At 42.7% G+C, this 26,953-nt stretch overlaps 1 protein-coding gene across 16 annotated transcripts in view; it reads left to right on the top strand.

The window, feature by feature from the left end:
• The window catches only part of CAMK2G (calcium/calmodulin dependent protein kinase II gamma), a 301,123-nt gene extending 274,570 nt beyond the window's left edge, over positions 1-26,553 (top strand). For 8 of the 16 annotated variants that reach the window (XM_073560061.1, XM_073560057.1, XM_073560059.1 and 5 more), the window contains 7 exons: positions 11-55; positions 1,682-1,730; positions 10,341-10,466; positions 13,624-13,699; positions 15,929-16,023; positions 23,101-23,346; positions 23,904-26,553. In XM_073560061.1, coding sequence (XP_073416162.1) covers positions 11-55; positions 1,682-1,730; positions 10,341-10,466; positions 13,624-13,699; positions 15,929-16,023; positions 23,101-23,333 — 624 coding nt within the window. In that variant the 3' untranslated portion in view covers positions 23,334-23,346; positions 23,904-26,553. The remainder of the gene's footprint in view (positions 1-10; positions 56-1,681; positions 1,731-10,340; positions 10,467-13,623; positions 13,700-15,928; positions 16,024-23,100; positions 23,347-23,903) is intronic. The other 8 variants (XM_073560068.1, XM_073560062.1, XM_073560070.1 and 5 more) reach the window with 1 other exon arrangement.
• The last annotated feature ends 400 nt before the right edge of the window (positions 26,554-26,953 follow it).

The raw sequence follows: 26,953 nt of genomic DNA, 5'->3' as shown, positions 1-26,953 counted from the left end.
TCCTTTTCAGGAACCTCAAACAACTGTTGTCCATAATGCAACAGACGGAATAAAAGTAAGAAATCCAATCACTTACTTGTACCTTCTTTGTGTTTTTTTTTAATCATTGTAACAATTTTACATCCATCCCTTCTTGTTTCCTACCTATGCCTCAGCCATGAGTGGGGCATCAGTGTTACATGAGTGGTGAACGTCATGCTTCCTTTTATATTGGAGTTACCCGTATTTTTTGGACTATAAGACACACCGGACCGTAAAACTCACCCCAAATTTTCAGAAGGAAAATAGGGGAAAAAAATGTGTCCAATGGGGGTCCGTCTTACAGTCCGAATTCAGCTTACCAGGGAAATGATTGGCACGGAGGGAGGAGTGTTCAGAGGGGTTGTTCGGTGATCCAGGCTGGTGCAGTGGCCTCCGGGAAATCCCTTCCCAGGCTGCTGTGGTGGCGCCTCTCTGTGCTGGGACAGGGGCAGTGCCGCTCTGTGCTGGGGCAGTGGCATTTTATCAAAGCCCCTTAGCTCCGTTGCTGTGATGCGGTGGCTCCGGGAATATGGCCAGCGTGGCTGAGATCTGAATCTGGGCATCCGGCGGCCATATTCTCAGAAGCCACCGCATCACAGCAACGGAGTTGCGGGTCTTTCACAAAATGCCGGTGGAGGCCCGCTGCATCACAGGGCCCTGCCACTGCAGAACCACAGAACACCTCCACCGCCGCACCAGCCTGGGAAGGGAGGCTGCATTGGAACCGCAGCCACCGGGACCACCGTCACCATCGGATTTTTAAGTATATTCTGACCATAAGACACGCCCCCATTTTCCCCAAAAATTTTTGGGGAAAAGAGTGCGTCTCATGGTCAGAAAAATACGTTAACTTTCATGAACATTGTTTGTATGATATGTTTTATGGTGATCATCCAAATTTATATTTGTCTCCGCAATGTTGATTAGTTATTCCAAAGACACACAGATAGGATATCTAGATTGTGAGCCCCAATGTGGACAGTGCCAGTCGTGAATGTAAAGCGCTGTGGAATTAATGGCGCTGTATTAGTGAGTAAAATCGAATCTATTAAGGCAACACGTGGCCATTGATCAGCATTGCTACTGGGACATTCCTAAAAACTATATAGCCATGTATTTCTATACATTTCTAGTGTTCTAATCATTGCTTATGTTCTGCAGAAACTGAAATTTAATGAAATATGCTAATTAGAGTGTTCTGGGTACCCTTGGCACCATACCCCTCCCAACTGGTTTTGCATAACCGTGCCTTCCTCACTGGTGATTGACAACACTAGCTTGCCTGCAGAGAACATTAAGTTCAGAGAAAACTCGGGCAAGCCTGCACAACCAAACAACGGTAAGGGAGTGGTGGAACATGCAAAGCCAGTGGAAGGAAGGATGCACTAAGCCTCTTAGCCAAACCAAGGGTACGCTAACCACCCTAATTATCATATTTAAATAAAATTCCACTTCTGCAGAATGGAGGCAGCGATTAGAGCACTAAAGGTGCAGTTCTTATAAATGCCTGCATGTGTTGTGGCTGTCAAACAGACGCAAACATATTTTGAGCACGCTGGATACTCAGCACCCGAGCATGCTCAGATAACACCTTAGCCGAGCATGTTTGCTCATCACTAAGCATTATCATGTGTGAAATCATATGCTTTTCTTTTTCTAGGGATCAACTGAAAGCTGCAACACTACGACTGAAGATGAAGACCTAAAAGGTAAAGTTCATGATTATGTATGGATTGTTTAAGAGCTGCTGATGAATGCTATTTAAAGTGTAATTGTTATTTTAATTTTTATTTCATAAATAATAATACGCATGACAATAAAACACTTTGTATTGTATCTTGGCAGAGAAATCTGCTTCGTTCTCCTGCAGGGCTGATCAGTCATTCAAAATTCTCAATTCACAGGTAAAATCTGTATTCAGTGAAGACAGATTGTTACAGCACTGAAATAGAAGATGGCAGTTAGTGCTGCTGAGATTCTGTGTAGAGGGGAAGAGGTGAGGGAGGAGGAGGATCTATAGGCTGAGCTCCTTCCTCTCTCCCTCATCTTCAGTAGCAACTGCCATCTCCTGTCTTATTAATGGGAAAGTCTGTACTCACCGACGTCAGGTTTACCTGTTGCTTGAGAAATTTGAGAATGAAAGCTCAGTCCTAGATTTCTCTGATGAATTCTATTATTAAATTAGCTTATTTTCAAGTCTACTATTGATTTCTAAAATTAAAATGAGTTGCACTTTAAATGCTACAGCTTCTGTCTGTACAGCAAAATATATTTACGTGTATTTCTTCCAAAGATATCCATCTCATTCCCACTGTATAATTTAATGAAATGTCTAAATAGTTGGAACCCCATTTATACCATATACAATCTATCGATGCAAATTGACTTATGTGTATGTTTTGTTCATGTGAATTCAGATGGAACCATTGTATGCCCATATGTTGGTTTGCTTAGATTAATATTTATTCCAGCTAGTTGCTATTACACGAGATGTAATTAACACTTACAGTTCAATATCATTAGTTCCTCAAGTGCGATTGCTTTCAATCATGATAAAACTGCGGCATTGCTGTGACTCATAATCTTTTTTTTTTTTTTTTTTTTTTTTTGGAAAATCAAGAATAGTACTGTAAATGATAGGATAAAGTATACTCGCCTTAGTCTTTTCTTCCACCACGGTCTGGTTCTCCCTCTGGTTTGGACGGGAATGTGACTGGCTACAGCGCTGTTCTTACAGCCAAAAGAGCACATCGGGACCATCTCTGTACTCGCTGTTCAGTTCTGACAAACATGTGACTGCTGCGGCCGGAGACATCCGCTATAGTGGTGGCGCAATGATCCCCAAATAATTTCCATAAAACTAAACATCTAGCGGAAGAATTATACAGAAGACACAAGCTTGACTACAGCTATTCAAATCAGCTGGAATAGTAACATCTAAACGAGCCTCATGGATAAAAACTCTTCTAAGGCTAGTTTCACACTTGCGTTTATTCGACGCAGCACACGGCGCCGCTAAGCCCCGCCCCATCCGGTCATCGCCGCCTACTATCGCACACAGCTGCATGCGATTTGCGCACCCTATCTTTAGCATATGGTGCGCAGATCGTGCGCTGGCCGTGCGCTAGTAGGACTTTGGCGTGCGCTGCGCACTTTTGAAGGTGCGCCCGTGCGCACCGAACGCAGCATGTTGCATTTCGGAGCGCACGGCGCACCTTGAAAAGTGCGCAGCGCACGCCAAAATCCTACTAGCGCACGGCCAGCGCACGATCTGCGCACCATATGCTAAAGATAGGGTGCGCAGATCGCAAGAGTCCATGTGCGATAGTAGGCGGCGATGACCGGATGGGGCGGGCAGGGAGCCGACAGGGGGCGGGGCTTAGCGGCGCCGTGCGCTGCGTCGAATAAACGCTAGTGTGAAACACTTTTGGATAATTACTTCCATTTTCAAACTTGCTCTATAAAAACTTGCAATCTAGAAAATAAAATCCGGAATATAAACGTGTGTGTGTGTGTATGTATGTGTGTGTGTGTGTGTGTATATGTGTATGTGTATATATATATATATATATATATATATATATATATATATATATATATATATATATATATATTATATAAAATGTAATATATTATTTTATATTTTTTTGTGAGTGTGCATGAGGACCACTGTTTTTGTAGCAAATCAGAACCGGAAATACAGAATTAAAATATAAAAGGTTTTTCGTAACCAACTTTTTCACAGACTGCCAGATTTGAAACCTGCTGAGCTGTCTTTCATGTTGCTTCTTATATGATCATTTAGTTCCACCAAAAGTGTCCACTTTGTGTTCTTCAGATCTTTCTAACTGGGCAGGATTGGCCTAGATCATAGTAGCTGGATGTGTTGCATCTCATAAATGATGCAGTGAAATGCTGAGACAACATGTACTTTACGAAGATCGAGCAGGGAGAGGAGAGATCAATCTTTTACGCTACAAGACGATGTTTACTTATTTATAATGCTAAACGGGAAAATAGCATTGGCTAACGGTGAAGCGGTGACTTCAGTAGGAATCTTCACCAACAAATTAGCGCGTAAAGAATCAACCATTGATTTGGGTGTTCTGTGGAACAACGGCATTCCTTAACATGTTGCACCTTCCAAATACTATTTCATCCTGGCATGATCGCGAGTCAGGGGTGCCGGCCACAACACTAAATTTATAATGAACATAATGTGGCCTTTAGGTCACAAAGAACAGACCTGATCTGCATGAGAAAACTGTTCCCTGGGCGTGCTTTTCAGAGGTTATGAGTCGCAAAGCTGCATTTGAAGGAAAAATAGACCAAGCTATAAAATATTTATTCTAAATAAATCTGGGTAAAGTGTTGAAGGTTTACGGGCTTAAGATTTACAATGTAAGCAGAACTAGAGAACTGTATTGTGGACATATGTTGTGTTCTGTAACATTTAATGAAGCATATGGTGAATATGACTATTTTTTATTTTTATTCTATTTTTTACAGGATTATGGTACCCAGGGCCTGGAGGACAGTCTCCTCTCCTCCAGACCCTGCGTACCATTCGCACATTGAGCGCTCCCTTTTACGCATGGTGGGCATAACCACATGCATAAAATGAGCGTTTCAATGCAATCCTATGGGTGCGGAATGCCGCGATTCTGCACAAAGAATGAGCATGCTGTGGATTTTACCGCGATGCGATTCCGCAGCGGTAAAATCCACAGCATTGCGGAATCCCATAGGATTGAATGGGATGCGGGTTTTTTGCATTTTCGCGGCGATTGCGCAGCGGGAAAACGCAAAAAAAAGCTACGTGTGCACACAACCTATGAGTGAAAGGATCTGGTACTGTTTTTGTAAATGGGGTTTTTTACATGGTAATGCAGTGCAGGCCATATACATTCAATGGCTGTCGGATAAACCATATCTCAGCTGATCGTTCGGCCGACAGCTATGTGAGCTGATACAACCATGCACAAGGAGGGAAGGTGATCTGTAAAATTACATATTTTACTTGGTGGATTCTGTGCTATCAGCTGTGTAGAGAGATTGTAATCCTGCCTCAGCTGATAATGAGCTTGCTGGAAACTCTTCCTGAAAGGACAAGGAAGTATGGGTCTAAAAAAGCCCCAGTGGCTGGTGTGAAATTGCAAGACCTAGGCTTTTTTGTTTTGTTTTGTTTTCAGCTTAGTTTTTTTTTTTTTTAAATGCAGGTTATGATTTGAAAAAAAAAGACATTTGACAACAATGTTTTAAAAAAACTTGTTCAAATTGTCTCTTCATAGAGGAAGAGTACTTGATCTGGTGTACCAACTATTGGAACAAAAAAAAACCTATTGGAAGTAGCAATCCTAAAAGTCAATATCGACCTGTTAACGAGGCTTGCTACATGACTTAGGATAAAAGACAAACCAGGAACCCTAATTGCAAACACATGTTTCGGGGTGTTTGGCGCTCTTCAGTGCAAAACAAGACATCTGCTTTGGCTGGATGAGTGGCCTCTGACGGGGATCTAAGGGTTAACGTCTTTTATCCTTAGTCATGTGCAAGGCTAATTAAAGGGTCAATTAGTTCAAGTCCTCTTCCTCTCTGATGAGACAATTTGTATATTTAATTTTTCAGCGAAGCATTGAATGGCCTATACAATTCCACACACGGGCATGTCACTCTCCAGAGAGATGTTGCCCCTTGGATTCCAATCAGAGGCCTCTCATTCCTCTCCTAATGAAACCTCTTATTTTTCACTGAGAGGCAAGCACCCATAAACGTGTCAGCAAAGAAAGTGTCTGGTTTGGCCTTTTAACCATAGCAAGTGTAACGGCTTGTTAAAATGTCGATGTTGACTTTTAGGATTGCTTCTTTCCATAGGTGAGACTAGAATTCAAGTCCACTGCCTCTCTAAAGAGAGAATTTACATATTTAATTTCACAGAGGAAGTTTGCATAGCTTATAAGACTCCTCACACGTGCATGTCAAAAAATATCAATCTCAACAAGCAGAGACGTTACCCCTTAAATTACATGTAGCACAAAAACAATAGGTCATTTTCTGATTACCCATTTCCTTTAATAGTGATCTATTTGACATTGTTCATTGCTAGGAATACCGTATATAGTCTTTAAAGGGAAGGTGCCATCCAAAAATTTTTTTTTTCAGCAATTGAAAAAATGTAAAGAATTAATGTTTACATTTTCTTAAAAAATATCATCATTTGTTTTTAATTTTGCAAAATATGAAAAATAATTTTAAAAAGTTTGGCATTTCCACTTGTTAACACTAGGGGGAGCAGCTACTGAAATCTGGCACAAAAACCTATGACATCTAGGAACACAGTGAGCAGCCATTTTGATGGGGCCTGCAAAGTTACTGACTGTCTTTGCATGTAAAGTCTGGATCAGAACAGGCCATCAATCAGCAGAAATGTGTCCTGGATTTCTGTGGAGCAGATGAGCAGACGGTCCATCCATGTGTATAAAACACAGCGCTCTATGTACAATCCCTGGCACTGAACAGGGTGCCCCCCATAGACCAGCACACTGCTCTCCTGAAATACGCTGTGCTGCTGTCACCCTGCTCCTTCCACCATATATCAGGCCCCTGTCGCCTCGCTTTCACATATCGCCAGGACAGGATCTGAGGAGAGGAATGGGGTCTTCGGTCACCGAGGATGGCAGGCAGCAAGGATTCTGGGAGCAGGGTGACAGCAGCACATAGTATTTCAGGAGAACAGTGTGCTGGACTATGGGGGGCACAGAGGGAGATATATGGGGGAGGAGCAGGGAGACAGCAGCACAGAAATCCAGGAAACATTTCTGCTGATTGATGGCCTGTTCTGATCCAGACTTTGCATGCAAAGACCCCATTCCCCTCCTCAGATCCTGTCCTGGCGATGTGTGAAAGTGAGGTGACAGGCGCAGTCCGGGGTGACGCTAGGAAGCAGGCTGGGGGAAATGGAGCCATTCAGTAACATTAAAAATGAGACCCCTCTCTTCAGCTGCCTCACCAGCCCTCCCCTGACTGCACCTATTACCCCTGACCTGTGTGCAGGTGCTCAGCCAGAACCACCACAGAATGCTTTTAGCAGATAATACTGCCATAGTGTTCTCACATAATACCGCCATATACTTCACACATAATGCCGCCATATAGATCATGCCACCATGTAGATCACACACAAAACCAGCAGAGTGACAGCAGCACAGAGTATTTCAGGAGAGCAGTATCACACGGGATAGGATTAGATACACGGCTCAGCAGACAGTATCACACAAGAGGATTAGATACACAGCTCTGCAGACAGTATCACACAAGAGAGGATTAGATACACAGCTCTGCAGTCAATATCACACAGGAGAGGGATTAGATACACGGCTCAGCAGACAGTATCACACAGGAAGAGGATTTGATACACAGCTCAGCAGTCAGTATCACACAGGATTAGATACACGGCTCAGCAGACAGTATCACACAGGAGAGGATTAGATACACGGCTCAACAGTCAGTATCACACAGGAGAGGATTAGATACACAGCTCAGCAGTCAGTATCACACAGGATAGGATTAGATACACAGCTCAGCAGACAGTATCACACAGGATAGGAATATATACACGGCTCAGCAGTCAGTATCACACAGGAGAGGATTAGATACACAGCTCAGCAGTCAGTATCACACAGGAGAGGATTAGATACACAGCTCAGCAGTCAGTATCACACAGGAGAGGATTAGATACATAGCTCAGCAGTCAGTATCACACAGGAGAGGATTAGATACACAGCTCAGCAGTCAGTATCACACAGGAGAGGATTAGATACACAGCTCAGCAGTCAGTATCACACAGGAGAGGATTAGATACATAGCTCAGCAGTCAGTATCACACAGGAGAGGATTAGATACACAGCTCAGCAGTCAATATCACACAGGAGAGGATTAGATACACAGCTCAGCAGTCAGTATCACACAGGAGAGGATTAGATACATAGCTCAGCAGTCAGTATCACACAGGAGAGGATTAGATACACAGCTCAGCAGTCAGTATCACACAGGAGAGGATTAGATACACGGCTCAGCAGTCAGTATCACACAGGATAGGATTAGATACACAGCTCAGCAGTCAGTATCACACAGGATAGAATTAGATACACGGCTCAGCAGTCAGTATCACACAGGAGAGGATTAGATACACAGCTCAGCAGTCAGTATCACACAGGATATGATTAGATACACAGCTCAGCAGACAGTATCACACAGGATAGGAATATATACACGGCTCAGCAGTCAGTATCACACAGGAGAGGATTAGATACACAGCTCAGCAGTCAGTATCACACAGGAGAGGATTAGATACACAGCTCAGCAGTCAGTATCACACAGGAGAGGATTAGATACATAGCTCAGCAGTCAGTATCACACAGGAGAGGATTAGATACACAGCTCAGCAGTCAGTATCACACAGGAGAGGATTAGATACACAGCTCAGCAGTCAGTATCACACAGGAGAGGATTAGATACATAGCTCAGCAGTCAGTATCACACAGGAGAGGATTAGATGCACAGCTCAGCAGTCAATATCACACAGGAGAGGATTAGATACACGGCTCAGCAGTCAGTATCACACAGGAGAGGATTAGATACACCGCCCAGCAGTCAGTATCACACAGGATAGGATTAGATACACGGCTCAGCAGTCAGTATCACACAGGAGAGGATTAGATACATAGCTCAGCAGTCAGTATCACACAGGAGAGGATTAGATACACAGCTCAGCAGTCAGTATCACACAGTAGAGGATTAGATACACGGCTCAGCAGTCAGTATCACACAGGATAGAATTAGATACACGGCTCAGCAGTCAGTATCACACAGGAGAGGATTAGATACACGGCTCAGCAGTCAGTATCACACAGGAGAGGATTAGATGCACAGCTCAGCAGTCAGTATCACACAGGAGAGGATTAGATACACGGCTCAGCAGTCAGTATCACACAGGATAGGATTAGATACACGGCTCAGCAGTCAGTATCACACAGGAGAGGATTAGATACACGGCTCAGCAGTCAGTATCACACAGGAGAGGATTAGATACACCGCCCAGCAGTCAGTATCACACCAGACAGTATTACAGATATGCCCACACTGGTGAAACTTCCAGCCCCCCCAATTATACACTAGACTATGGGCTGTATATGTCACTGTCCTCCTCAGACAGCCATAAAAGCTCTCATAAAAAGGAAGGTGTCAGATTACCGGAGATCACTGGGGCTGTGAGTGAGGAGACAGAACAGGAGGACAGTGGAGCAGGAAGCACAGTGCAGAAAGTCAAGCTCAGCAGAATGAGCAGATAGCACTGGGCTACAGTAAAATGGCGCCCAGCCACACCTACAGCAGTGAATGGTGCAGCCCACAGGGGCGTGCCCAGTTCACTGCTAATGAGGCTGCAATGTGGGTCGGGAGCCGATCGCAGTCTCCTATGTCCAGTGACGGCCATATTTGCAGACTGTATGAGTCCTCCACATATCTGCAAATCAATATGGCAGCGCCCAGTGGCTACATTAAAACATTATTACAAACAAGCCATAAATCCTAGTTAGTACAACATTTGCTGAAACAACATGTTTTGTTACTTACTCTTTTTTTGCAAATTATATAAAATTGCTGCACCTTCCCTTTAAATGTTTTGTCAGGCAGCATGTCCCTCTCAGACTGCTCGACAAGACTCAAACCTCAATTTTCTATAGAAGAATTTGTTGATCAAATTTTCTTAATGAAATGTTTGTAGAAAGCTTCTAAACAGTACAAATCTAAAATAAAGATGCAGCGTAACACTTCCTGCCTACCTTTGCCCTAAATGATTGTCTCCTATTATTTGTTGCATACCGATCAGCATCTCTTTTCTGTCCTGGGGATGGCCCTGTCCTTCTCCAGGGATGGAGCCTAAGTGAAAGCAAAATGCAGACTCTGTCCTTGCAATCCCAGTTTGGTCTTTGTGGGTCAGCCAGTAAGTCCTGAGTGGAGTGCTGTGTCCTATCCTATCTGCCCTTTGTCTAGTCCTGTTCACTGTCCACATAGCCATATCCTTATGCTGGAACCGTGACAGATTACAGGGCCATAGAAATTCTTATTATTTTTGCATGTTTGTGAGATTCTGCCCTTACACATCTTGCCTCAGAGATCTGTAAAATTAACTTGGGTAAAAAAAAGACATTAGTTTTTATATTTTTTTGTTATTTTATTGCTATATTTTATGGCAGGTTAACGTGTAACTTCACCTTTTCTCTTTCCTCCATTTGGTTAATGTATATGTTTCTTTACAGCCACACAGTCATGTGAAGAGAAAGTCCTAGCCTGGGAAAGCCCAGGTCAAACTCTGGAAGTAGAGCCAGCTCAGGCTGAGCCTCTGCTCACTCCAGTTGTACCATTTTCACTTAGCAGTTCACTATGTAAGTTAGCCATTGGATGACTGTAGTTCCCCTAGAACGTTTGTCGGTAGTAATCCTCACTTGTTACCAGTATGTGTTAATCATCACTGTCGTCCTTCAGATTTACTTTCCTTTAGTAGACTAGAGCCTACCTGACAGTAGAGGGCTGGTGGTTATTTTTCATTGGGCTTGTGGGTAATGGGGCACAACAAGCCCCTTTTTGGTATACAATGGGAGTAGTGATTGTAACCATCCTTTGATCATTTATCTAATCTCTGGTTTAGTCTATAAAGTAATGGAAGTATTAATTTTTTAATACAGGTAAGGGTTAGTTCTGCAGTTGGATATTGTGATGAGCGAACTTGCTCGGATAACGTCTCATCTGAGAATGCACTGGTGTTATTCGAGCATCTTGTATATTATGTTTGAGTCCCAGCGGCTGCATGACTTGCTGCTGTTAGACAGCCTTGAACACCTCTGGGGATTCCCAAACAAACAGGCAATCCTCACATGTGTTCAGGCTGTCTAACAACCGCAAATCATGCAGCCGCAGGGACTCGAACATAATGTACCAGCTGTCCCAGATGCTCGGATAACGCCCGAGCAAGTTCAACTAAGACTTTATCCAAGTACGTTAGCTCATCCTTATTAAATATATAAAATAACCAGGCAGTGCTCAGACATGAGTAATTGTAACACATTCTCCTTGCCAGCCCTCACCTGCTACATAAACTGATCCGTGTATACCTGTAGTTAGTGACTACCTTCCTAGCCTTTACATGAAACTTCCTTAATGCCATCAGTTGGTGTCTTACTAATCTGTATAATTTATTAAAGTAGCTCTAACAACTCGTAACTCCTCTTTTCCTTTTTTTACACTTTTTAAAAGTTTAACAAGAAGACACAGTATCAACCTTTTTAGTAAGACATGCAAGTGCAGGTGTATTTATGGTCAAGGTTGTGTTTTTTAGTTTGTGGTTTTGGTTACAGTGTCTCAAAGCCGTGTCTGATCCCCGAGTCCACCAAGCGTACACCCCACACAACTTCATATGGATATGTACAGTTGTGGCCAAAAGTATTGACACCCCTGCAATTCTGTCAGATAATACTCAGTTTCTTCCTGAAAATGATTGCAAACACAAATTCTTTGGTATTATTATCTTCATTTAATTTGTCTTAAATGAAAAAACACAAAAAGAATTGTCCTAAAGCCAAATTGGATATAATTCCACACCAAACATAAAAAAAGGGTGGACAAAAGTATTGGCACTGTTCGAAAAATCATGTGATGCTTCTCTAATTTGTGTAATTAACAGCACTTGTAACTTACCTGTGGCACCTAACAGGTGTTGGCAATAACTAAATCACACTTGCAGCCAGTTGACATGGATTAAAGTTGACTCAACCTCTGTCCTGTGTCCTTGTGTGTACCACATTGAGCATGGAAAAAAGAAAGAAGACCAAAGAACTGTCTGAGGACTTGAGAAACCAAATTGTGAGGAAGCATGAGCAATCTCAAGGCTACAAGTCCATCTCCAAAGACCAGAATGTTCCTGTGTCTACCGTGCGCAGTGTCATCAAGAAGTTTAAAGCCCATGGCACTGTGGCTAACCTCCCTAGATGTGGACGGAAAAGAAAAATTGACAAGAGATTTCAACGCAAGATTGTGCGGATGTTGGATAAAGAACCTCGACTAACACCCAAACAAGTTCAAGCTGCCCTGCAGTCCGAGGGTACAACAGTGTCAACCCGTACTATCTGTCGTCTGAATGAAAAGGGACTGTATGGTAGGAGACCCAGGAAGACCCCACTTCTTACCCCGAGACATAAAAAAGCCAGGCTGGAGTTTGCCAAAACTTACCTGAAAAAGCCTAAAACGTTTTGGAAGAATGTTCTCTGGTCAGATGAGACAAAAGTAGAGCTTTTTGGGCAAAGGCATCAACATAGAGTTTACAGGAGAAAAAAAGAGGCATTCAAAGAAAAGAACACGGTCCCTACAGTCAAACATGGCAGAGGTTCCCTGATGTTTTGGGGTTGCTTTGCTGCCTCTGGCACTGGACTGCTTGACCGTGTGCATGGCATTATGAAGTCTGAAGACTACCAACAAATTTTTCAGCATAATGTAGGGCCCAGTGTGAGAAAGCTGGGTCTCCCTCAGAGATCATGGGTCTTCCAGCAGGACAATAACCCAAAACACACTTCAAAAAGCACTAGAAAATGGTTTGAGAGAAAGCACTGGAGACTTCTAAGGTGGCCAGCAATGAGTCCAGACCTGAATCCCATAGAACACCTGTGGAGAGATCTAAAAATGGCAGTTTGGAGAAGGCACCCTTCAAATATCAGGGACCTGGAGCAGTTTGCCAAAGAAGAATGGTCTAAAATTCCAGCAGAGCATTGTAAGAAACTCATTGATGGTTACCGGAAGCGGTTGGTCGCAGTTATTTTTGCTAAAGGTTGTGCAACCAAGTATTAGGCTGAGGGTGCCAATACTTTTGTCTGGCCCATTTTTGGAGTTTTGTGTGAAATGACCAAAGTTTTGCTTTTTGCTTCATTCTCTTTTGTGTTTTTTCATTTAAGACAAATTAAATGAAGATAATAATATTAAAGAATTTGTGTTTGCAATCATTTTCAGGAAGAAACGGAGTATTATCTGACAGAATTGCAGGGGTGTCAATACGTTTGGCCACAACTGTAATAATATAATCTGTGCTTGCAATGCATAAGAATATATTGAATATCTCTGGACTTGTCAAGACTACACATTTTATCTAAAGTGTTGCTTGCAGTTGTAACTCAGGCCATATTCACATTTACAGTAGTGATCAGTTAGAATGGATCCAGCAACAATCCGTTGTCAAAAAAGTTGTGCAGACACAAATTTTTAGTCTGTTTTTTTAAATAACTGATCTCTCCTGGATGCAGTTTTTTTAACATTGAAGTCTATGGAAAGGGATCCATTAATCAGCCATCCGTTTTTTTTTCATGTCTTTACGGATCGGTTTTTTGCTCCGTCTTCTTTACCCTCAGTCCTCTTTACCTTGCACTCTGGATTTACCACATGGATCCAGTAGCTCTCCGTTCCATTTCCTTTATTAGTATCGACTGTTCAGATCCAACAGCTGTGGCTTCAGTTTTGCAGAATGGTCACCAGTACTCAGTCTTTCATGTCTCCCCACAGTGCGAAAGCAGGAGATAATCAAGATTACAGAGCAGCTGATTGAAGCTATCAATAATGGAGACTTTGACGCTTATACGTGAGTAAATCCTTTAATGTACTATGATTTTATCTATCAATATCTATATTTTTCTGCAGCTCTACAAGAAATTAAGAAAAGCTTAATGTGGCGTTTACATCATACTTTGACTTTACTCTTGTTCAGGAGGCCTGGGTAAAAAACAACACTTAATTTCAGGACTGATCGGGGGGGTTCAGGTCTGAACTCTGTAAGGTCAAGTTTTTTCCATTTCAAACTTGGCAAACATCTTGGAAAAAAAAGCATAAACATTTTATCAAAATGTAGCCACAAATAGTAGAAGTTTAGATAATCCATGTATTGTAACTAGTTAATGGCCCATTTTAACAAGATGATAATCGAGGACCATTAGCATGTCTACTATCTACATAGGCCAGTCGTCACTCACCCAAGTAATTAAGTAAAATTAATTGCAATTGGGTGTGATTATTTTTATGCTAATTGAAAAAAATCCTCTATCGGTAGCTGTGTAAACTGGTGATGAGCCACGAATGATCCATGCACAGAGAACATTTGTCCGCCTGCCAGTGAACGACCACTGATCAGAGGATATTTACTGGCCTGAATTGGCCCGTGTAAAAAAATTTTAAGCCAATCCACTGAAATCAGCCTCAGACCACTACTTTCCCTGTAATTTACAGTTGCCACTAAAAAATGAGGTAAGATGTGTTCTCAAAAGCAGTGTGACATGTCACTCAAGAGAACACAGTCCAATTGCAGAATATTTTTAGCACTACAGGCAAGAGGCTGCATTCTTAATGCTTGTTAAAGGGAACCTGTCAGCGGGATTGTGCCCAGTAACCTACAGACAGTGTGAGGTCGGCTCCGTTATACTGATTAATATGATACCTTGGTTGATGAAATCCATCTTGTGGTTGTTTTTTAATCTTTATTTTCAGTTTTGAGTTAGATATGCTCGTGCCCCGGGGTGGCCTGTGGGGGGTCTTCATGTGGTGCTCTGATTAGCTATTCATAATGCAGCCTGCTGACAGGTCACTGATCCCTCACTGACCTGCCCCTTAATCTACATAATGAATATATGTAAATACTATATAGAAAAATAAAAACCTTTCTGCAGGCAGGTGTCGGCCGTGGCACCTGCGCTGCAGCGTATTGTGCATACAGTACAGACCAAAAGTTTGGACACACCTTCTCATTCAAAGAGTTTTCTTTATTTTCCTGACTATGAAAATTGTAGATTCACTCTGAAGGCATCAGAACTATGAATTAACACATGTCGGCGCCTGTGCAATAGAAGCTCTCGACGATTGTCGATATTTGCTACTGCGCATGCTCGGCGGTGCCATCTTGGAGGAGGAATTTTTTTTTGTCTGTAGCAAGATGGCACCGCCCTCCAGCGCATATGCAGTAGCAGCTATTGGATCACTTCTATATACACCGATAGCTGCTACTGCGCAAATGCCATTTTCAAATGGATTTTTTTTTTTTAAATATCAGGAAACCTCAACCATAATAATTGCATGCACATTACATATGCGATTATGCTGCAGCACAGATGCCACGGCCAGCGCCTGCCTGCAGAAGGGTTTATTTTAGTATGAATATATAATATTCATTATGTTAATTAGGGGGCAGTTCAGTGAGGGATCAGTGACCTGTCAGAAGCCATACACATGAATACCTAATTGGAGCACCACATGAAGACCCCCCCCCCACAGGCTGCCCCGGAGCGCGGGCATATCATTAACTCAAGACAGAAAATAAAGATTAAACAACCACGAGACGGATTTCATCAACCCAGGTATCATTAATCAGCATACCGGCGCCGACCTGACACTGTCTGTAGGTTAATGAGCACAATCCTGCTGACAGGTTCTCTTTAACGGCTGCTCGGCTGATGAAACCCGGTTCTTAATGCTCCATAAGGACAGTTCTTGTACAGAGGGTATTTCCATATTCTGTTTGAAACAGTAAAGTTAAAAAGAAGGTCTGATTTTTGTGCACTTAAAACACTTGGTGCTCCCAGTATTCAGCTTTTTTGTCTGGGCTCTTGTTGCTCTTCGATGTTTTTTTTACCATAACATTACTGTTGCGTGAAGACATGTTGAAAAGATGGTCTATTGTGTCATTGTTTTACTTGCAAAATATAAGTAATGGATTGTTAATATTATCAGGCAATGCATTGTAATCATTTTGCTGAGTAATCTGTTTATTTGTAGCACTTCATTGGTTCAATGTATTTTACCAACTACGTGTTTTCTATTAAAGGAAGATCTGCGACCCCGGCTTGACATCATTTGAACCTGAAGCCCTCGGCAACCTTGTAGAAGGCATGGACTTTCATAAATTTTATTTTGACAATTGTGAGTATTGTGTTTTGCATGCTCTCTGCAGAATAATATACGCTAATGTGCGCATACGCATTTGAGATTAACCTACTAATAATAAAACAGAGATTATCCTTTGCAGCCTAGTCAGTACAATAAAAACATGGTTTATTATATTGCCACAACATTTCCAAAATAAAGATATGTTAATAATTGCTGTATCAACTGTTGGCTAAGAATGTAAATGTTGTAGCACCAACATCATTATCAAAGAGGTCTAAAAATCTTTATAAACAGAGCCGTGTATCAGTGGAAGATCTGTTATGTGAAGGCAGTGAGTAATTACAGCACTACCTTGTAAGGTGAGGTATACAGGCAGCTGTAAAGAGTTACATTCTATTCCTTTCACATGTTATGGGACATATATGATTTCTCCTTCGCCTCACTGGGGGACACAGGTACTGTGGGTGTATGCTACTGCCGCCTGGAGGCTGACACTAAGTGAAAAAAAGAGGTTAGCTCCTCCTCCGCCATATACACCATCGCCCCGATTACGGGCGGAAACCAGTTTTTTGCTTAGTGTCTGTTGGAGGCACACGTCAGTCTGTCTCAAGACTGAGTCTTTTTTCTTTTCCTTTTTCCCCATGAAGATAAGAGAGGGGCGACGGACCCTATTGAAAGGGTCAGATCTCCCCAAACCAACAACGGGCGAGCATGTGCGAGTGTCCCTCTACGTGTCCTCTCCCGCAACGGGGATTTTTTTCCGGATGTTCCATTTTTTTCACACCATCCGTTTCTGCATGAGGATCCTAGGGAAAATGATGGTGGAAGCGATCCCGTTCGCCCAGTTCCATCTTCGCCCACTGCAGCACGCCCTCTTGTCAGCCTGGGACAAGAACCCATTCACGCTCGATCATCGGTGCCGATTGTCCTCTCAGGACAGACAGTCACTAGAGTGGTGGACAATCAGTTCCTCCCTTCTTCAGGGGTAACCCTTTCCCCCGGAGCAGTGGCTGGTGGTCACAACCCACGCCAGCCTTCTCGGCTGGGGAGCGGTTTTTCGCCACCACACGACCCAGGGATGGTGGTCGCTGCAGGAGGCATGCCTCCCGATCAACTTGTTGGAGATACGGGCGATCCGGCTGACTCTGCAACGGTTTCATCACCTTCTAGCAGGCCGCCCCGTCCAGGGTCAGTCGGACAACGCCACGGTGGTTGCTTACATAAATCACCAAGGGGGCACCCGAAGCAGGGCAACCATGCGCGAGGTAGGGCACGTGCTTCGCTGAGCCGAGAGAAACCGCTCGATGATATCGGCGGTCCACATCCCGGGGGTAGAGAACTGGGTGACAGACTGCCTCAGCCGGCAGGGGCTTGCGTCCGGGCAATGGTCACTACACCCAGAGGTCTTTCAGCAGATTTGCCAACGGTGGGGAACACCGAATGTGGATCTGATGGCCTCCAGGGTCAACGCCAAGGTGTCCGTATTTGTTGCTCATTCCCGGGACCCGCAGGCAATCACCGTGGATGCGCTGGTTCTGCCATGGAATCAGTTTCGCCTCCCATACCTATTCCCCCCGCTGCCACTACTTCCGAGGGTCAAGAAGACCAAGGCAGAAGGGGTGCCAGTGATTCTGATGGCCCCAGACTGGCCTTGTCGGTCGTGGTACGCAGATCTAGTGCAGCTGCTCGTCGACGTGCCATGGCGACTACCAGAGCACCCAGATCTACTTTCTCAAGGGCCGATCTGCCACCCGAACTCAGGGGCCCTGTGTTTGACGGCTTGGCCGTTGAATCTTGGATTCTGAAGCAGGCGGGGTTTGGGCGCAAAGTGGTTGCTACAATGGTTAGCGCCCGGAAGCCTGCCTCAGCACGAATTTACCACCACACCTGGAAGGTGTTCTTTGCATGGTGTCGGAGCAATGGTTGTTCGCCACTGAGATTCTCCATCCCTAATACTGTACCTTGGCTTTTCTCCAGTCTGGCCTAGACTCAGGCTTGGCCCCCAGTTCTCTCAGGAGACAGATATCGGCTTTATACGTCCTTTTTCAGCACAAGATTGCTACCAACTTGCAGGTAAACACTGTCATCCAGGGTGTCTCCCACTTGGTACCTCCCTATAAGACACCTATGGACACCTGGGACCTTAACCTGGTCCTAAGAGATCTGCAGGAAGCTCCATTCGAGCCGCTACAGGATATCTTTGTCATACCTTTCCTGGAAGGTGGTGTTTCTGGTAGCTAGAACATCAATTAAGCTGGTCTCGGAGCTGGCAGCGTTATCTTGCCGAGCCCCGTTTCTAACCTTTTACAAAGACAAGGTGGTTCTTAGACCAACTCCTCCTTTTTTGCCAAAAGTCGTTTCCTCGTTTCATATTAATGAGGATATTGTCTTGCCCTCTTTTTGTCCAGCACCGGTACACCGTGTGGAAAAGGCCCTGCATACGTTAGATCTGGTGAGAGCACTCAGGAGGTACGTGTCGCGGACGGCACCCTTTTGTCAGTCAAGACGCGCTGTTCGTTCCCCCTGAAGGTCGCAGGAAGGGACTCGCTGCCTCAAAATCGACCATAGCCAGGTGGATTTGTTTGGTTATTCAGGAGTCCTACCGCATCAGAAGCGCGCCGATTCCAGCAGGGATCAGAGCACACTCTACTTGGGCGCTTCGGCACCAGGCTTCGGCGGAACAGGTTTGCAAAGCAGCAACCTGGGCCAGCCTGCACACGTTTACTAAACATTACAATATCCATACTCCGGCTTCGGTGAATGCGAACCTGGGTAGAAAGATTCTCCAAGCAGCGGTGCGCACCTTTAGACAGGAGTTGCATGTAGCTGGGATCGGTGAGTCAACTTCCCACCCAGGGACTGCTTTAGGATGTCCCACAGTACCTGTGTCCCCCAATGAGGTGAAGGAGAAGCATGGATTTTTGTGATAAACTCACCGTAAAATCCTTTTCTCCAAGATGCTCATTGGGGGACACAGCACCCACCCAGTTATCCAAGTTGGCTTCTGTTTTGTTTAATATACCTTTTTGAATTATATTAGGGTGGTGTCTTTTCTAGACATGTTGTTACCTGCATTAAGGTTGATATTGTCTGATTCTTGTTTGATCGCCTACTTCTTTTGCACCAAACTGGTTTCCGCCCGCAATCGGGGCGAGGGTGTATACGGCGGAGGAGGAGCTAAACTCTTTTTTTCACTTAGTGTCAGCCTCCAGGCGGCAGTAGCATACACCCACAGTATCTGTGTCCCCCAATGAGCGTCTCTGAGAAAAGGATTTTACGGTGAGTTTATCACAAAAATCCATGTTTCCTATAATCCCACTCACAGCAACTGATAACACTCAAAGCAAAGGTGTTTTAAAGGCCCATAATAATAAAATAAATATTTATTCCCATGTTTTGGTATTATCATCTGGTGGGCATCCTGGTAGTTACAGAAACTTTTATGTATATGCTAGGAAAGTCCTACATTATAGAAAACGCGTTTGTGTGAACCACAGGCAGTAGGAATCTGAGACCTGCTCCCTCCTTACATTTCCCTCAGAAACGCTGCAGCAGGTGATGAGATGGCTAAGAGGACTAGTCATTTAACAGAGTACTGTTGGATTTTACTAACCTGGCTCTGCTTAACCCTTTATGGACCAGGGGTATTTCAGTTTCTGAATTTTCATTTTTTTGCTCCCCTTCTTCCCAGAGTCATAACTTTTTTTTATTTCGGTCAATATGGACCATGTGAGGGGGTTGTTTTTGCTGGACAAGTTGTACTTTTGAACGACACCATTGGTTTTAAAATATTGAGTACTGGAAAATGGGAAAAAAAATTGAGTGTGGTGAAATTGCATAAAAAGTGCAATTCCACATTTGGTTTTTTTTCTACCATGTTCAGTAAATGGTAAAACTGACCTGCCATTTTGATTCTCCAGGTCATTACATTTTCCGAGACGTGTAGCGTATCCATTTTTCGTGATCTCGTGTTGGGTGAGGGCTTAATTTTTGCGCGCCGAGCTGACATTTTTATTGATGCCGTTTTGGTGTAGATACTATCTTTTGGTCACTCGTTATTACAATTTATTGCAATGTACCGGCGACCAAAAAATGTAATTCTGGCACTTTTAATTTTTCTTTCTCGTTGCACCGTTCAGCCATCGGGTTCTTTTTTTTATATATATATATATATATATATAGATAGATAGATAGATAGATATAGATGAGGCAATTCTGAACACAGCGATACCAAATATGTTGATTTTTTTTTTAATAGTTTTATTTGAATGGGGTGAAAAGGGGGTGATTGGAAGTTTTTATATTTTTTTTTATTTTTTTACATTTTGCATGATTTAATAGTCTCCATGGGAGGCTAGAAGCTGCACGACTTCGATCGCCTCTGCTGCACACAGGCGATGATCAGATCGCCTTTGTGTAGCAGAAATGCTCACTTGCTATGGGTGCTGACCACGGGGCGGCGCTCACAACAATCTGGCAATGACAGCCGTATAGGTCTGCTGCAGACCTCTGGTTGTCATGCCCAACCCATCAGGGGCCCCGCGATTTTGTGATGAGGTTGACAGCGGCATTTAACTAGCTAACAGTTAAACACCTGCAGCTGTATAGATCAGCTGTCATGTGCCCGGAAAGGTGGAGGCTCAGCGCCGAGTCCGACATGGGCTTACCATGACGCCCAATGTCGGAAAGGGGTTAAAGAAGCACTGCCAAGTTTTTTTGTTTTTTGTTTGCTTAGCCCATCCAAATACATGTGTTGCATAATGTAAGTGCAATAAAATACTTTGCGAAAGCCATCCTCTCTGGTTTCCAGCCTTGCTCTGGTTCTTTTCTCACTCACGTGACTGAAATTCAGACTTGACAGATCACACTAGTGAGCCAGAAGTTGCTTTTAACAAATCCATGGAGCTGTGTTCTGACACTCTAAAATCTTGTGTAAAAGTAACTTCTAATTCACACACAGACACCATTGTGATCCAGTGAGTCAAAATTACAGTGAATGAGAAGAGGACCAGAGCGATTCTGGAAATAATGATTGCTAAGTATTTTATCAAACTTTCATTGCATAGCAGATGTATTTAGACAAGTTTAACTAATAAAACATTTCTTGGGATGGCTTCTTTAAACCCTTCATAACATTTGACGTAAGCTTATGTCATATATTGTGTCCCTGCCATTGATGCCTGCTCGCAACCCGAGCTAGCATTTCCCCCTACACTCTGACAGTGGCATTTAACACGCACTGACAGGGATGCCCGTCGTTCCATGCTCCCATCTGTGCACCTGTGATGTGATCGTGGAGCGCTGATGGGTTGCCATGACAACCAGGTGTCTGCTGATGACCCCCATGCTTATCATTAGGATCTTTCCGTGAAAGCCAGCCTGTGGCTGGTGTTTGTAGGAGATCGTGATTTTATCTGTATGATCGAAGCTTCAAGTCCCCAAAGGGGACTATTAAATCTAGTAAAAAGTGATAAAAGGAAGTTTTTAAAAATATGAAAAAAAAAACAAGTTCAAGTCACCCCCCCATTTTGTTCCATTAAAAATAAAGCAAAAAAATACACATTTGCTTTTGCTGCGTCTGTAAAAGTCCGCTCTATCAAAATCTAAAATATATTAATCTGATTGTTAAACAACGTAAGTGAAAAAAATTAAAACACCAGAATTGTTTTGTTTTTTTTGCCTCCCCAACATTTTAATAAAATGTAATAAAAGAAACATCTTATCTACCTCAGAATGGTATCAGTAAAAAAAAGTCACCTCAGGCCCCCCAAAAAAACCCTCACCCAGCCCCATATCCCAAAAAACGAAAACATTGAGGGTCTCGGAAAATGTCGACAAAAGCCAAATGTTTTTTATTACAAATTTTCAATTTTTTTTTTTTTTTTTTTACACAAATTTAAAAAAATTCTATACATGTTTGATTTCGGCATACTCATACTGACCAGGAGAATCCTAATGGCAGGTCAGTTTTACCATGTAGCGAACACGGTAAATAAAAAAAAAAAAAAAAAAACAATTGTGGAATTGCACTTTTTTTGCAATTTGAATGCACTTGGAATTTTTTCCTGCTTTTTATCACAGTATGTGGTAGAATGAATGGTGTGATTCAATCAATCAAGCAGAGCCAGGCAAGGTGAAGCCAAAGTGCGCCCTCCCCTTCGACTAGTCCTCTTAGGCTAGTTTCACATTAGCGTTTACGGCCACAGCGTCGGGCTGCGCACGGCCACCGCTAAGCCCCGCCCCCTGCCGCGCCTCCGCCGGTATCTCCGCCTACGGACGCATGACGCTGCATGTGTCCTGCATCCCCTATCTTTATCACTGGGGACGCAGGCCGTGCGCAGTATGCATTTGGCGACGCATGCGTCATCTTGACGGTGCGCTGAGCGCATCCAAATTGCAACAGGTTGCGTTTGGCGCTGGTCGGCGCACCATCAAAAGGACGCATGCGCCGCCAAACGCATACTGCGCACGGCCTGCGTCCCCAGTGATAAAGATAGGGGACGCAGGACACAGGCAGCGTCATGCGTCCGTAGGCGAGATACCGGCGGAGGCGGGGCTTAGCGGTGGCCGTGCGCAGCCCGTCGCTGCAGCCGTAAACGCTAATGTGAAGCTAGCCTTAGTCACATTTTCCCCAGCCCCGTCTCCACTTAGGTTTTTTCGGGAATACCCCAGCCTTTTAGAATAAAAAGTGGATATTTGTAATGAGGAAGCTGCTGTAATTCATGCAGCCTGTGGTTCTGTCAGTATGACTTATGTGACAGGTTGCCATTAAGTTTGGGACACATAATCTCACTTTATGGATTGAAAATGGACATGTGGCATTATGGGTTACATTGCCATTCATATGATTTGGAAAAAAAATCCCCTTTTGATCTCCGTGAGAAGACATTGCAATCTCTCAGACAGGTATTTATCCTCTTATCTATCTTTGACATGGAAATCGGCTGGGCTGAAATAGGAAATCCTTATGAAATGCTCTTCTGGCATGTCAGTGTAGATGTCCGATGCTTTGCTCAACGCTAACGTGAAGTGAAGTGATGCAGCATTACAGGTAGATCTCCCAATACGTCATAATGCTTAAGGTTACGTTCTCTTTTTTCTTTTTTCCAGTGTTGTCAAAGAATACAAAGCCTATCCATACAACCATCCTAAATCCACACGTGCATGTAATCGGGGAAGATGCAGCTTGCATTGCCTATATCCGACTCACACAGTACATTGATGCCCAGGGACGACCTCGTACCACACAGTCAGAAGAAACACGGGTCTGGTACCGCAGGGATGGCAAGTGGCTGAATGTCCACTATCATTGCTCTGGGGCCCCAGCTGCTCCCCTCCAGTGAGGAACTAATACAGGTAGGCAGCAACAATGATAATTGCCAAACTAGCATCCACTTGGACCATTGTTCATGATTCTGTAAATTTTAGGATTTAGGCTCATGTGCATCTCATCCGGAAAGGGAAATGACTGAATTCTGACTCATTTTACAGTTCTACTCTAATTATTGGTAACTGACCATTGATTGACATTCTCCATTAGAAAGTATAATTGTATAGTCCAGGGTTTCCTTAAAAATGACTCTTTAGGTTGCTGGTATACTTGAAAAAAGTGTTATATACCTTTACTAGCTTTAGATCTTTGTTATTTGAGGAGATGCTGCAGAAAGCAGTTTGCTGATTGCCCCAACTGTCTCTGATTTAAAGAGAACCTGTAATTTCCCCAAATCCTATTACGGTAACCTCTGCAGGTTAAAAGCATTCCAGTGCGGTCCAGGCACGCTTAGTTTAGCATGGCCATCTACATGTATGGTATCTGTTATCTCCACCATTGTATTTTAATGACTTTGAAACCACTAGAAATGCCTCATTTTTCAAAGTTGCTTTATCATCATTTTTATTTCTTATTTTATCAGCCTCTCCACTGGAAGAACCTCTTTCTAGCGAGCGAGTGAGGATCGCCCAAACGACGGCAACAGTCCTGTTCGTTCAGAAGTTTTAAAAAGATAAAAAGTAAAAAAATTCAAAAAAATAAAAATATTGATGCCGGCAGTAGCCAAAAATGCACGAAAACCCTGCATGCATTCTGAGGCTGAAGCAGCTGCTGGCTAATTGTTGTATTTCATGGATCCATCGTGTCTGTTCCTGCTGTACGGAGGTGTTTTTAAAGTTTCAAAATGAGCAAAAACTAACATAAAAAAATCGTATATATATATTGTTTGTTAAAAACCAGACTGAGGAGTTATGTGGCTGCTCTTAGATGGCAAGAAAATGAGATGAGCAGCCACCTCGGGCAGTGTCACATGAGGAAATTAGGAAAGAATGTAAGAGATACTAAACTAGACCTGTTCATTGGAGGCGCTGCTGAATTGTATCATGTCAGGGCAGAGTTTGGGGTCTTTCAGTGTATGAAGACCGTTGCGGTCTTCATCTGTTTGGTGACCTGCAATGATTCATACTATAGAGCCACGAGAGGAAGTGTTCAATTTTTTTGTCATTATTTTTGTTTTTTTCTTCCTGTATTTTTAGCTGTCGGAACCTTCCACGCACCGTTGGCTGACCTGTTCTTTTCTCTCCTACGTAGCACTAAGCTGGAGAAGTCATTTCCCGCCCACTGACTCCTAAGAGCAGAGAAGGGTCTAACGTTAACAAGGGAATAGTTAGGGAGTTGTTTTACAGAAATAGCAAAGTATATAGAGAAAAAGTGATATAATGTACGTCCTGCAGAAGGAACATTTCATAATTGCAATGTTAATAGAATTAATTTAGTCTGACATTTTTCTGGAGGACTTGGACATAGAAATAAAAACTGCCATGTTTTGGGAGGAGAGGTTTATGATGTTGACCACTCCTCTGATGGTATATATGTAAAGGGGGTGGTGATATATTTTCACAGTGATAAAGCTTTGTGTACTCTAACAGCGGATTGTGAAGTGATCTGCTCGTACGTCATGAGTGATCTGTCATGAGTGATCCAATACACTGAACTTGGATGCGTAGAGATGTATGCATGTCTTTTTATGCTTGCCTGCACCTTCTAAACTGTGTGGTCTGGTGGTCCCTCATTTTCTTTCAAGCGGGTGAACAGTGTCTGTTTTAAAGTTTCATTTTGTAAGAAAACCTTTAGGATTTCAATCTGTTTGTAAAAAAAAAAAAAAAAAAAAGAGCAAACAAAAAATACCCCTTGCTTTTCCTCATAAACCGTGTTTTAAAGTGCTTTCTCCTCATTCTATAAAAACCATCCTCTAGATTCCAGGGTGTGCGCTTAGCAAACCCCCCTACTCGGAATATCCTCTCTACAGAGAATTGACTGTTTTGTTTCTCCTTACTAGTAGCATTAACGAATCGATATCTAGGTTTTATTGCATATCAGGAGATGATAAAGATATAATAATGCACAAATAATTTTTATTTCTGAAATAAATCTAATCTGTGACAATCCACCTGATAATGCAGATTAAATTAGAATGGTAAAATGTAAAAAATTAAATAAAAATAATAATAAAAATACGGTTTTTATTAGGATTGGTCGCCTTAATTATAAAGAATGAAAAGAGCAGAAATTTATTGGTGGGAAGGAAGTTGTGGATAACTTGGCATTTTTGCACAATTTGAACTCTCGCCGTTTGGAAAGGTGCATGTCACGGTATGTCAACCCCACTTCTAATGCATTAGGTAGTACAGTACGTTGGACGTGATGAAGAAACTGTGTTTGTGGAAATTTGCACATGGACGAAGCATGTTCTCCAGAATTCCTGAGATGACCAGTGCGCGGTGTATGAAAAAAAAACAATGTTAGGTGATTGTCATTAAATCTGATATTAATATTATTATGGATGATGATGAGGAGGGTATGGCCTAAACCGTTTGTAATGCTTGTGTGAAAATATAAGAGCACACGGGAAGGGGATGGGTTGGGATGGGATTTTTTTTTTCATGGTTTTGGGGAAAACTGATTTTTTTTTTTTTTTTTCCAACAACTCTAATGTTAACACATTAGGAAGAAAAGCTTTGAGCTTTTTAACAGTTAATACAAAAGGGAAAAACAAACAAACCGAAACTAAAATATATGCAGTTAAATAAAGAGAAGTTATGCATGTCTACTTTAGGTCTGCTCTTTCACTGTCTGTTTACCTGATAAATAAATATGAGAGTCGCTCTGTATTTAATGCATCTTTCTAAAGTAAAAACCTTTCTTAATTTTTTTTTTTAATTACATTTTTTTTTTTTTTTTGCACTGTCTTTGGGAAAAAAAAAAAAGAAATGTCTTTTCTGAGTTAATAAAAACCTTAGCTTGGTATGGTCACTATCTGACAAACCAATACACTTCTAGCATTGTTACTGTTATCTTATGGGGCTAATGTAAGCATATATATAATATATATTATAAATATCACGTTTTAAACAGGACTTTGAAAGGCATTTGATGCAGAATCTTTGCATGATAATAGAAAAATAAAACAATTACCCTGTGTTTGTTTGTTCTGAATGTTGGTAGATCTTCATAGCTTTGTTACATTGAAACCTTGGACAGAAGGTATTTAATAAAATAACATTTAAACCATTCTTTTTCTTGTGGTGTTATCTGATAATGTGTACTCTCAAATGAAGCAGTGCTTGTACTCCTCAAGGAGACGCATCAAGATTTGTGCTCCCCTGACAAATCGTCCAGCTCTTCTTTTCTGAACGATAAGCATTAAAGGAGTTGGTTTAAAATCTCAAAATATTCTTTTCTGTCACTCCCCATCAGTCCCACACGCGGAGCAGTGGTGGCCATATGTGAGCATTGGTCTGGCCCCAGGTTATCAGCAGCTTATTCGTACACTATTCTATAGATATGTTGGGCCAATGCGTTTACTGACCCTAGCCTTCACAGTCCTCTCCATTCAGGTTATTTTTCACGTTCTCATCCAACCACACTCTTGCCTTTCTTTCACACTTCATCAGGCCTTACAGATCAAGAGTA

This window comes from Dendrobates tinctorius, unplaced genomic scaffold (assembly GCF_039654945.1).
Source record: "Dendrobates tinctorius isolate UK_male_01 unplaced genomic scaffold, ASM3965494v1 ptg000292l, whole genome shotgun sequence".
In the NCBI taxonomy this organism is placed as follows: Eukaryota; Metazoa; Chordata; class Amphibia; order Anura; family Dendrobatidae; genus Dendrobates; species Dendrobates tinctorius.
The sequence above is the reverse complement of the archived record's forward strand: the minus strand, read 5'-3'. Positions and strand labels throughout refer to the sequence as shown.